General features: G+C 33.0%; 2 protein-coding genes across 2 annotated transcripts; both read left to right on the top strand.

Moving 5' to 3' along the window:
• Positions 1 to 4,624: 4,624 nt before the first annotated feature.
• Positions 4,625 to 6,697, top strand: LOC115921339. The gene is made up of 2 exons (XM_030978722.1): positions 4,625 to 4,798; positions 6,485 to 6,697. Exons 1-2 carry the CDS (start codon positions 4,625 to 4,627, stop codon positions 6,665 to 6,667), a joined length of 357 nt encoding a protein of 118 aa, XP_030834582.1. The 3' UTR covers positions 6,668 to 6,697.
• A 3,660-nt stretch (positions 6,698 to 10,357) lies between these two features.
• LOC115921338 lies at positions 10,358 to 12,784 on the top strand. The gene is made up of 3 exons (XM_030978721.1): positions 10,358 to 10,531; positions 11,466 to 11,633; positions 12,566 to 12,784. Exons 1-3 carry the CDS (start codon positions 10,358 to 10,360, stop codon positions 12,746 to 12,748), a joined length of 525 nt encoding a protein of 174 aa, XP_030834581.1. The 3' UTR covers positions 12,749 to 12,784.
• Positions 12,785 to 13,360: the final 576 nt, after the last annotated feature.

The raw sequence follows: 13,360 nt of genomic DNA, 5'->3' as shown, positions 1-13,360 counted from the left end.
CAGTTATTGCCCCCGCTCTCTGGAACAAACTGCCCGCCTTTATTCACTGCGCCCCCTCTGTATCTCAATTCAAATCTCTACTCAAAACCTATCTTTTCAAATTGTAAATTGCAGTTGTGCGTCGGTCAATGGAGGTGCGCACCATATTTGTCTTTATTTAGTTGATTGCCACTGTTTTTCTTACCTTATCTATGTTACTTTTGTATTTTTGCTTTTTCTTCTAATTTAATTCTACGGGTTATAGTCTTCTCTTAATCAGAACACTGTGCGCTTAGAAACATCAGTATTAAGCGCCTAATAAATGTTATGTATTATTATTATTATTATTATTAACCTTCAAGGCATTAATAGCAAATGCACGTTTCTGGATATTATTAATTTCAGTGTAAGTAGGAATATGACTTATAAATGCAAACAGATTGCAATCTCTCTAAAGAATATATATAGAATTTAAAACAATCACTCTTAGTATTTAGGGCGTCTTGTGCACATAAAATCGAGAGTTATAAAAACCTTTAATGCATCAACAGCAAATGCATATTTCTGGGTATTTTTAATTTCAGTGTAAGTAGGAATATGACTTATATATGCAAACAGATTGCAATCCCTCTAAAGAGTACATATAGAATTTAAAACAATCGTTCTTTATTATCCTGTCGATAGACAATTTAATGTGTTCTTTTTTCTTAATAGACAAGAATTGAATTTGAAAATAAAAACTATTTAATCATTTGTTTAGAATGTTATCTTGAATGCAAGTATGTAACTATTGGAATTTGTGTAAAATGTAAGAAGACAGTGAGAAATTAGTTAATAAGATATATCTAGTCAGGCGTACTGGTTAATTATACGATGGAGGGGATTTACGTGAGGAGTTCTACTCTACATGGAAAGCAAACGCACCATCCATGAAGGTATGTGTTACTAATTTAACTGCATCGAGACGGTCATTGGAAGACAGAAAGAGCAGTACTGGTTATATGCCATTGGTGCACATGTACATATGTTGCATTTTCCAAACACTCTTTTTTAAAGGCCATTTACTTTCTATATTGGAATAGCCATGAATAAGGAAATGAAAGCAAACTACACATGTACTGATTACGTTGAAATTTAAGTGTGTATAAGTTTGACATTCTTTTCTAATAATAAACAATATCCAACCTTTTTATATTTTGATTTATATGAAAAAAAATTCATAGAGTGTTTTGAGGAGCCAACTTTAATGTGGGCTTGAACTTACCAAACTGTACCATAGCAACAAACCTCCTGATTTAGGGGGTCTTGTGCACATGAAATCGAAAGTTATGAGTACCTTTAATGCATTAATAGCAAATGCATATTTCTGGGTAATGTTAATTTCAGTGTAAATAGGAATATGACTTATAAATGCAAACAGATTGCAATCCCTCTAAAGAATACATATATAATTTAAAACAATCGTTCTTTATTATCCTGTCGATAGACACTTTAATGTGTTCTTTTTTCTGAATAGACAAGAATTGAATTTGAAAATAAAAACTATTTCATCATTTGTTTAGAATGTTATCTTGAATGCAAGTATGTAATCAATGGAATTTGTGTAAAATGTAAGAATACAGTGAGAAATTAGTAAAGAAGATATATCTATTCAAGACGTACTGGTTAACTATATTCACCATGAATGCAGGTCCAGATTCTCGTGCTGATTAGTCACAAGTGTCCCACACCAGCCTCATCACATCACCTATCAGAGGCACTGTGTTCTATGCCAAACTTGACTGACTTGACACTCTTTGGAGGGGATTTACGTGAGGAGTTCTACTCTACATGGAACGCAAAGGCATCATCCATACAGGTATGTGTGAACTAATTTTACTGCATGGAGACGGTCATTGGAAGACAGAAAGAGCAGCAATGGTCATATGCCATGGTGCACATGTACATATGTTGCATTTTCCAAACACTCTTCTTGAAAGGCCATTTACTTTCTATATTGGAATAGCCATGAATAATGAAATGAAAGCAGACTACACATGTACTGATTACGTTGAAATTTAAGTTTGTATAAGTTTGACATCTTTTTCGAACAATAAACAATATCCAACCTTTTCCTAGTTTGATTGATATGAAAAATATTTCAGGGATTGTTTTGAGGAGCCAATTTCAATGTAGACTTGAACTTACCAAACTGTACCAAAGCAACAAACCTCCTGATTTAGGGCGTCTCGTGCACATGAAATCGAAAGTTATGAGTACCTTTAATGCATTAATAGCAAATGCATATTTCTGGGTATTATTAATTTCAGTGTAAGTAGGAATATGACTTATAAATGCAAACAGATTGCAATCCCTCTAAAGAATACATATAGAATTTAAAAACGATCACTCTTAGTATTTAGGGCGTCTTGTGTACATAAAATTGAGAGTTATAAGAACCTTTAATGCATTAATAGCAAATGCATATTTCTGGGTAATGTTAATTTCAGTGTAAGTAGGAATATGACTTATAAATGCAAACAGATTGCAATCCCTCTAAAGAATACATATATAATTTAAAACAATCGTTCTTTATTATCCTGTCGATAGACACTTTAATGTGTTCTTTTTTCTGAATAGACAAGAATTGAATTTGAAAATAAAAACTATTTCATCATTTGTTTAGAATGTTATCTTGAATGCAAGTATGTAATCAATGGAATTTGTGTAAAATGTAAGAATACAGTGAGAAATTAGTAAAGAAGAAATATCTATTCAAGACGTACTGCTTAACTATATTCACCATGAATGCAGGTCCAGATTCTCGTGCTGATTAGTCACAAGTGTCCCACACCAGCCTCATCACATCACCTATCAGAGGCACTGTGTTCTATGCCAAACTTGACTGACTTGACACTCGATGGAGGGGATTTACGTGAGGAGTTCTACTCTACATGGAACGCAAAGGCATCATCCATACAGGTATGTGTGAACTAATTTTACTGCATGGAGACGGTCATTGGAAGACAGAAAGATCAGTAATGGTTATATGCCATGGTGCACATGTATATAAGTTCCATATTCAAAACACCCTTTTTTAAAGGCCATTTACTTTGTATATTGGAATAGCCATGAATAATGAAATGAAAGCAAACTACACATGTACTGATTACGTTAAAAATTTAAGTGTGTATAAGTTTGACTTTTTTTTTAAACCAATAAACAATATCCAAACTTTTTTTAGTTTGATTGACATGAAAAACATTTAATAGATTTTTTTAAAGAGTAAATTTCAATGTAGACTTGAACTTACCAAACTGTACCATAGCAACAAACCTCCTGATTTAGGGGGTCTTGTGCACATGAAATCGAGAGTTATGAGTACCTTTAATGCATTAATAGCAAATGCATATTTCTGGGTGTTATTAATTTCAGTGTTAGTAGGAATATGACTTATCAATGCAAACGGATTTGCAAGCCCTATAAAGAATACAAATAGATTTTTTTTTAAATCACTCTTAGTAAATTATCCTTTCGATTGACACTTTAATGTGTTCTTTTTTCTAAATTGACGAGAATTGAATTTGAAAATAAAAACTATTTCATCATTTGTTTAGAATGTTATCTTGAATGCAAGTATGTAATTAATGGAATTTGTGTAAAATGTAAGAATACAGTGAGAAATTAGTAAATAAGATATATCTATTCAAGATGTACTGCTTAACTATATTCACCATGAATACAGGTCAAGTCTCTCAAGCTGACTTATCACAAGTGTCCCACACCAGCCTCATCACATCACCTATCAGAGGCACTGTGTTCTATGCCACACTTGACTGACTTGACACTCCATGGAGGGGATTTACGTGAGGAGTTCTACTCTACATTGAAAACAAAGGCATCATCAATACAGGTTTGTGTGTACTAATTTAACTGCATCGAGACGGTCATTGGAAGACAGAAAGAGCAGTACTGGTTATATGCCATGGTGCACATGTACATATGTTGCATTTTCCAAACACTCTTTTTTAAAGGCCATTTACTTTCTATATTGGAATAGCCATGAATAAGGAAATGAAAGCAAACTACACATGTACTGAGTACGTTGAAATTTAAGTGTGTAAAAGTTTGACATTCTTTTCTAATAATAAACAATATCCAACCTTTTTATATTTTGATTTATATGAAAAAAAATTCATAGAGTGTTTTGAGGAGCCAACTTTAATGTGGGTTTGAACTTACCAAACTGTACCATAGCAACAAACCTCCTGATTTAGGGGGTCTTGTGCACATGAAATCGAAAGTTATGAGTACCTTTAATGCATTAATAGCAAATGCATATTTCTGGGTATTATTAATTTCAGTGTAAGTAGGAATATGACTTATAAATGCAAACAGATTGCAATCCCTCTAAAGAATACATAAAGAATTAAAAAAAATCACTCTTAGTAAATTACCCTGTCGATAGACACTTTAATGTGTTCTTTTTTCTGATTAGACGAGAATTGAATTTGAAAATAAAAATTATTTCATCATTTGTTTAGAATATTATCTTGAATGCAAGTATGTAATTAATGGAATCTGTGTAAAATGTAAGAATATAGTGAGAAATGAGTAAATAAGATATATCTATTCAAGACGTACTGCTTAACTATATACACCATGAATGCAGATCCAGACTCTCGAGCTTGATTATCACGAGTGCCCCACACCAGCCTCATCACATCACCTATCAGAAGCACTGTGTTCTATGCCAAACTTGACTAACTTGACACTCGAAGGAGGAGATTTAGGGGAGGAGTTCCACTCTACATTGAAAGCAAAGGCATCATCAATACAGGTATGTGTGTACTAATGTAACTGCATGGTGACGGTCATTGGAAGACAGAAAGAGCAGCAATGGTCATATGCCATGGTGCACATGTACATATGTTGCATTTTCCAAACACTCTTTTTTAAAGGCCATTTACTTTCTATATTGAAATAGCCATGAATAATGAAATGAAAGCAGACTACACATGTACTGATTACGTTGAAATTTAAGTTTGTATAAGTTTGACATCTTTTTCGAACAATAAACAATATCCAACCTTTTCCTAGTTTGATTGATATGAAAAATATTTCGGGGATTGTTTTGAGGAGCCAATTTCAATGTAGACTTGAACTTACCAAACTGTACCAAAGCAACAAACCTCCTGATTTAGGGCGTCTCGTGCACATGAAATCGAAAGTTATGAGTACCTTTAATGCATTAATAGCAAATGCATATTTCTGGGTATTATTAATTTCAGTGTAAGTACGAATACGACTTATTAATGCAAACAGATTGCAATCCCTCTAAAGCATTCATAAAGAATTTAAAAAAATCACTCTTAGTAAATTACCCTGTCGATAGACACTTTAATGTGTTCTTTTTTCTGATTAGACGAGAATTGAATTTGAAAATAAAAATTATTTCATCATTTGTTTAGAATATTATCTTGAATGCAAGTATGTAATTACTGGAATCTGTGTAAAATGTAAGAATACAGTGAGAAATTAGTAAATAAGATATATTTATTAAAGACACACTGGTTAACTATATTCACCATGAATGCAGGTCAAGACTCTCAAGCTTCATTTCGTCGAGTGTCCCACACCAGCGTCATCACATCACCTATCAGAGGCACTGTGTTCTATGCCAAACTTGACTGACTTGACACTCTTTCGAGGGGATTTACGTGAGGAGTTCTACTCTACATGGAAAGCAAACGCACCATCCATAAAGGTATGTGTGTACTAATGTAACTGCATGGAGACGGTCATTGGAAGACAGAAAGAGCAGTAATGGTTATATGCCATGGTGCACATGTACATATGTTGCATTTTCCAAACACTCTTTTTTAAAGGCCATTTACTTTCTATATTGGAATAGCCATGAATAATGAAATAAAAGCACACTACACATGTACTGATTACGTTGAAATTTAAGTGTGTATAAGTTTGACATTCTTTTCTATTAATGAACAATATCCAACCTTTTTATATATTGATTTATATGAAAAAAAATTCATAGAGTGTTTTGAGGAGCCAACTTTAATGTGGGCTTGAACTTACCAAACTGTACCATAGCAACAAACCTCCTGATTTAGGGGGTCTTGTGCACATGAAATCGAAAGTTATGAGTACCTTTAATGCAATAATAGCAAATGCATATTTCTGGGTATTATTGATTTCAGTGTAAGTACGAATATGACTTATTAATGCAAACAGTTTGCAATCCCTCTAAAGAATACATAAAGAATTAAAAAAAATCACTCTTAGTAAATTACCCTGTCGATAGACACTTTAATGTGTTCTTTTTTTTTATTAGACGAGAATTGAATTTGAAAATAAAAATTATTTCATCATTTGTTTAGAATATTATCTTGAATGCAAGTATGTAATTAATGGAATCTGTGTAAAATGTAAGAATATAGTGAGAAATTAGTAAATAAGATATATCTATTCAAGACGTACTGCTTAACTATATTCACCATGAATGCAGATCCAGACTCTCGAGCTTGATTATCACGAGTGCCCCACACCAGCCTCATCACATCACCTATCAGAAGCACTGTGTTCTATGCCAAACTTGACTAACTTGACACTCGAAGGAGGAGATTTAGGGGAGGAGTTCTACTCTACATGGAAAGCAAAGGCATCATCAATACAGGTATGTGTGTACTAATGTAACTGCATGGTGACGGTCATTGGAAGACAGAAAGAGCAGCAATGGTCATATGGTGCACATGTACATATGTTGCATTTTCCAAACACTCTTTTTTAAAGGCCATTTACTTTCTATATTGGAATAGCCATGAATAATGAAATGAAAGCAGACTACACATGTACTGATTACGTTGAAATTTAAGTTTGTATAAGTTTGACATCTTTTTCGAACAATAAACAATATCCAACCTTTTCCTAGTTTGATTGATATGAAAAATATTTCGGGGATTGTTTTGAGGAGCCAATTTCAATGTAGACTTGAACTTACCAAACTGTACCAAAGCAACAAACCTCCTGATTTAGGGCGTCTCGTGCACATGAAATCGAAAGTTATGAGTACCTTTAATGCATTAATAGCAAATTCATATTTCTGGGTATTATTAATTTCAGTGTAAGTAGGAATATGACTTATAAATGCAAACAGATTGCAATCCCTCTAAAGAATACATATAGAATTTAAAAACGATCACTCTTAGTATTTAGGGCGTCTTGTGTACATAAAATTAAGAGTTATAAGAACCTTTAATGCATTAATAGCAAATGCGTATTTCTGGGTAATGTTAATTTCAGTGTAAGTAGGAATATGACTTATAAATGCAAACAGATTGCAATCCCTCTAAAGAATACATATATAATTTAAAACAATCGTTCTTTATTATCCTGTCGATAGACACTTTAAAGTGTTCTTTTTTCTGAATAGACAAGAATTGAATTTGAAAATAAAAACTATTTCATCATTTGTTTAGAATGTTATCTTGAATGCAAGTATGTAATCAATGGAATTTGTGTAAAATGTAAGAATACAGTGAGAAATTAGTAAAGAAGATATATCTATTCAAGACGTACTGCTTAACTATATTCACCATGAATGCAGGTCCAGATTCTCGTGCTGATTAGTCACAAGTGTCCCACACCAGCCTCATCACATCACCTATCAGAGGCACTGTGTTCTATGCCAAACTTGACTGACTTGACACTCTGTGGAGGGGATTTACGTGAGGAGTTCTACTCTACATGGAACGCAAAGGCATCATCCATACAGGTATGTGTGAACTAATTTTACTGCATGGAGACGGTCATTGGAAGACAGAAAGATCAGTAATGGTTATATGCCATGGTGCACATGTATATAAGTTCCATATTCAAAACACCCTTTTTTAAAGGCCATTTACTTTGTATATTGGAATAGCCATGAATAATGAAATGAAAGCAAACTACACATGTACTGATTACGTTGAAATTTAAGTGTGTATAAGTTTGACTTTTTTTTTAAACCAATAAACAATATCCAAACTTTTTTTAGTTTGATTGACATGAAAAACATTTAATAGATTTTTTTAAAGAGCAAATTTTAATGTAGACTTGAACTTACCAAACTGTACCATAGCAACAAACCTCCTGATTTAGGGGGTCTTGTTCACATGAAATCGAGAGTTATGAGTACCTTTAATGCATTAATAGCAAATGCATATTTCTGGGTGTTATTAATTTCAGTGTTAGTAGGAATATGACTTATCAATGCAAACGGATTTGCAAGCCCTATAAAGAATACAAATAGATTTTTTTTTAAATCACTCTTAGTAAATTATCCTTTCGATTGACACTTTAATGTGTTCTTTTTTCTAAATAGACGAGAATTGAATTTGAAAATAAAAACTATTTCATCATTTGTTTAGAATGTTATCTTGAATGCAAGTATGTAATTAATGGAATTTGTGTAAAATGTAAGAATACAGTGAGAAATTAGTAAATAAGATATATTTATTAAAGACACACTGGTTAACTATATTCACCATGAATGCAGGTCAAGACTCTCAAGCTTCATTTCGTCGAGTGTCCCACACCAGCGTCATCACATCACCTATCAGAGGCACTGTGTTCTATGCCACACTTGACTGACTTGACACTCCATGGAGGGGATTTACGTGAGGAGTTCTACTCTACATTGAAAGCAAAGGCATCATCCATACAGGTTTGTGTGTACTAATTTAACTGCATCGAGACGGTCATTGGAAGACAGAAAGGGCAGTACTGGTTATATGCCATGGTGCACATGTACATATGTTGCATTTTCCAAACACTCTTTTTTAAAGGCCATTTACTTTCTATATTGGAATAGCCATGAATAAGGAAATGAAAGCAAACTACACATGTACTGATTACGTTAAAATTTAAGTGTGTATAAGTTTGACATTCTTTTCTAATAATAAACAATATCCAACCTTTTTATATTTTGATTTATATGAACAAAAATTCATAGAGTGTTTTGAGGAGCCAACTTAAATGTGGGCTTGAACTTACCAAACTGTACCATAGCAACAAACCTCCTGATTTTGGGGGTCTTGTGCACATGAAATCGAAAGTTATGAGTACCTTTAATGCATTAATAGCAAATGCATATTTCTGGGTATTATTAATTTCAGTGTAAGTACGAATACGACTTATTAATGCAAACAGATTGCAATCCCTCTAAAGCATTCATAAAGAATTTAAAAAAATCTCTCTTAGTAAATTACCCTGTCGATAGACACTTTAATGTGTTCTTTTTTCTGATTAGACAAGAATTGAATTTGAAAATAAAAATTATTTCATCATTTGTTTAGAATATTATCTTGAATGCAAGTATGTAATTACTGGAATCTGTGTAAAATGTAAGAATACAGTGAGAAATTAGTAAATAAGATATATTTATTAAAGACACACTGGTTAACTATATTCACCATGAATGCAGGTCAAGACTCTCAAGCTTCATTTCGTCGAGTGTCCCACACCAGCGTCATCACATCACCTATCAGAGGCACTGTGTTCTATGCCAAACTTGACTGACTTGACACTCTTTCGAGGGGATTTACGTGAGGAGCTCTACTCTACATGGAAAGCAAACGCACCATCCATAAAGGTATGTGTGTACTAATGTAACTGCATGGAGACGGTCATTGGAAGACAGAAAGAGCAGTAATGGTTATATGCCATGGTGCACATGTACATAAGTTGCATTTTCCAAACAATCTTTTTTTAAAGGCCATTACCTTGTTATATTGGAATAGCCATAAATAATGAAATAAAAGCAGACTACACATGTACTGATTACGTTGAAATTTAAGTTTGTATAAGTTTAACATCTTTTTCGAACAATAAACAATATCCAACCTTTTCTTAGTTTGATTGATATGAAAAATATTTTGTGGATTGTTTTGAGGAGCCAATTTCAATGTAGGCTTGAACTTACCTAACTGTACCAAAGCAACAAACCTCCTGATTTAGGGCGTCTTGTGCAGATCAAATCGAGAGTTATGAGTACCTTTAATGCATTAATAGCAAATGCATATTTCTGGGTATTTTTAATTTCAGTGTAAATAGGAATATGACTTATCAATGCAAACAGATTGCAATCCCTCTAAAGAATACATATATTATTTAAAACAATCGTTCTTTATTTTCCTGTCGATAGACACTTTAATGTGTTCTTTTTTCTGAATAGACAAGAATTGAATTTGAAAATAAAAACTATTTCATCATTTGTTTAGAATATTACCTTGAATGCAAGTATGTAATGAAAGGAATTTGTGTAAAATGTACAAATACAGTGAGAAATTAGTAAATAAGATATGTCTATTCAAGACGTACTGGTTAATTATATCCACCATGAATGCAGGTCAAGACTCTCAACCTGACTAATCACCAGTGTCTCACACCAGCCTCGTCACAACACCTATCAGAGGAACTGTGTTCTATGCCAAACTTAACTGGCTTGACACTCGATAGAGGGGATTTACGTGAGGAGTTCTACTCTACATGGAAAGCAAACGCATCATCCATAAAGGTATGTGTGTACTAATGTAACTGCACGGTGACGGTCATTGGTAGACAGAAAGATCAGTAATGGTTATATGCCATGGTGCGCATGTATATATGTTGCATTTTCCAAACACTCTTTTTAAAGGCCATTTACTTGGTATATTGGAATAGCCATGAATAAGGAAATGAAAGCAAACTACACATGTACTGATTACATTGAAATTTAAGTGAGTATAAGTTTGACATTTTTCGACCAATAAACAGTATCCAACTTTTTTCCTAGTTTGGTTGATATGAAAAATATTTCATAGATTGTTTTGAGGAGCCAGTTTTAATGTAGGCTTGAACTTACCAAACTGTACCATAGCAACAAACCTCCTGATTTAGGGCGTCTTGTGCACATGAAATCGAGAGTTATAAGAACCTTTAATGCATTAATAGCAAATGCATATTTCTGGGTATTATTAATTTCAGTGTAAGTAGGAATATGACTTATAAATGCAAACAGATTGCAATCCCTTTAAAGAATATATATAGAATTTAAAACAATCACTCTTAGTATTTAGGGCGTCTTGTGTACATAAAATCGAGAGTTATAAGAACCTTTAATGCATTAATAGCAAATGCATATTTCTGGGTATTATTAATTTCAGTGTAAGTAGGAATATGACTTATAAATGCAAACAGATTGCAATCCCTCTAAAGAGTACATATATAATTTAAAACAATCGTTCTTTATTATCCTGTCGATAGACACTTTAATGTGTTTTTTTTCTTCTGAATAGACAAGAATTGAATTTGAAAATAAAAACGATTTCATCATTTGTTTAGAATGTTATTTTGAATGCAAGTATGTAATTAATGGAATTTGTGTAAAATGAAAGAAGACAGTGAGAAATTAGTAAATAAGATATGTCTATTCAAGACGTACTGGTTAATTATATCCACCATGAATGCAGGTCAAGACTCTCAACCTGACTAATCACCAGTGTCTCACACCAGCCTCGTCACAACACCTATCAGAGGCACTGTGTTCTATGCCAAACTTGACTGACTTGACACTCGATGGAGGGGATTTACGTGAGGAGTTCTACTCTACATGGAAAGCAAACGCATCATCCATAAAGGTATGTGTGTACTAATGTAACTGCATGGTGACGGTCATTGGCAGACAGAAAGATCAGTAATGGTTATATGCCATGGTGCACATGTATATAAGTTGCATTTTCCAAACACTCTTTTTAAAGGCCATTTACTTGGTATATTGGAATAGCCATGAATAAGGAAATGAAAGCAAACTACACATTTACTGATTACATTGAAATTTAAGTGAGTATAAGTTTGACATTTTTCGACCAATAAACAGTATCCAACTTTTCCTAGTTTGATTGATATGAAAAATATTTCATAGATTGTTTTGAGGAGCCAGTTTTAATGTAGGCTTGAACTTACCAAACTGTACCATAGCAACAAACCTCCTGATTTAGGGCGTCTTGTGCACATGAAATCGAGAGTTATAAGAACCTTTAATGCATTAATAGCAAATGCATATTTCTGGGTATTATTAATTTCAGTGTAAGTAGGAATATGACTTATAAATGCAAACAGATTGCAATCCCTTTAAAGAATATATATAGAATTTAAAACAACCACTCTTAGTATTTAGGGCGTCTTGTGTACATAAAATCGAGAGTTATAAGAACCTTTAATGCATTAATAGCAAATGCATATTTCTGGGTATTATTAATTTCAGTGTAAGTAGGAATATGACTTATAAATGCAAACAGATTGCAATCCCTCTAAAGAGTACATATATAATTTAAAACAATCGTTCTTTATTATCCTGTCGATAGACACTTTAATGTGTTTTTTTTCTTCTGAATAGACAAGAATTGAATTTGAAAATAAAAACTATTTCATCATTTGTTTAGAATGTTATTTTGAATGCAAGTATGTAATTAATGGAATTTGTGTAAAATGTAAGAAGACAGTGAGAAATTAGTAAATAAAATATATCTATTCAAGACGTACTGGTTAACTATATTCACCATGAATGCAGGTCCAGACTCTCAACCTGACTAATCACCAGTGTCTCACACCAGCCTCGTCACAACACCTATTAGAGGCACTGTGTTCTATGCCAAACTTGACTGACTTGACACTCGATGGAGGGGATTTACGTGAGGAGTTCTACTCTACATGGAAAGCAAACGCATCATCCATAAAGGTATGTGTGTACTAATGTAACTGCATGGTGACGGTCATTGGCAGACAGAAAGATCAGTAATGGTTATATGCCATGGTGCACATGTATATAAGTTGCATTTTCCAAACACTCTTTTTAAAGGCCATTTACTTGGTACATGTATATTGGAATAGCCATGAATAATGAAATGAAAGCAAACTACACATGAACTGATTACATTGAAATTCAAGTGTGTATAAGTTGATATTTTTTCGACCAATAAACAATATCCAACCTTTTCCTAGTTTGATTCATATGAAAAATATTTCATAGATTGTTTTGAGGAGCCAATTTTAAAGGTAATACAAAGTTTTGGGAATATTTCATCAGGATTGGATCATGAAATTTAAAATTTGCATTACTATTGTGAAACATAGTGTTAGAACACCCAACTCTAAAAAAATTGGGCTCTAAAAAGCTTTTGATTTGGAGTAATTAAAATTTTTAAAAATAATTTTTTTTACCGGTACTCCCGGTAAATTTGGTATAGCTCCCTCTCAGTTCGAAAATTTACATGCCATCTGAGAGCATAACACATATATAGCACTATTGTCAAAGTGTAATAATTAACATGTTTTGGCACCACATCATATTACCAGACTTAAGCAA

Source organism: Strongylocentrotus purpuratus, unplaced genomic scaffold, assembly GCF_000002235.5.
Source record: "Strongylocentrotus purpuratus isolate Spur 01 unplaced genomic scaffold, Spur_5.0 spur5_scaffold_1, whole genome shotgun sequence".
Taxonomy (NCBI): domain Eukaryota; kingdom Metazoa; phylum Echinodermata; class Echinoidea; order Camarodonta; family Strongylocentrotidae; genus Strongylocentrotus; species Strongylocentrotus purpuratus.
Note: the sequence above shows the minus strand (reverse complement) of the source record. Positions and strands in the feature narration are given on the sequence as shown.

Excerpts from the sequence above, each read along its gene's own strand:
- LOC115921339 (XM_030978722.1), top strand. The coding sequence starts at position 4,625 with ATGCAGATCCAGACTCTCGAGCTTGATTATCACGAGTGCCCCACACCA. Across the intron at positions 4,799-6,484 it reads CAAAGGCATCATCAATACAG|ATCCAGACTCTCGAGCTTGA; the intron begins GTATGTGTGTAC and ends CCATGAATGCAG.
- LOC115921338 (XM_030978721.1), top strand. The coding sequence starts at position 10,358 with ATGCAGGTCAAGACTCTCAACCTGACTAATCACCAGTGTCTCACACCA. Across the intron at positions 10,532-11,465 it reads CAAACGCATCATCCATAAAG|GTCAAGACTCTCAACCTGAC; the intron begins GTATGTGTGTAC and ends CCATGAATGCAG. Across the intron at positions 11,634-12,565 it reads CAAACGCATCATCCATAAAG|GTCCAGACTCTCAACCTGAC; the intron begins GTATGTGTGTAC and ends CCATGAATGCAG.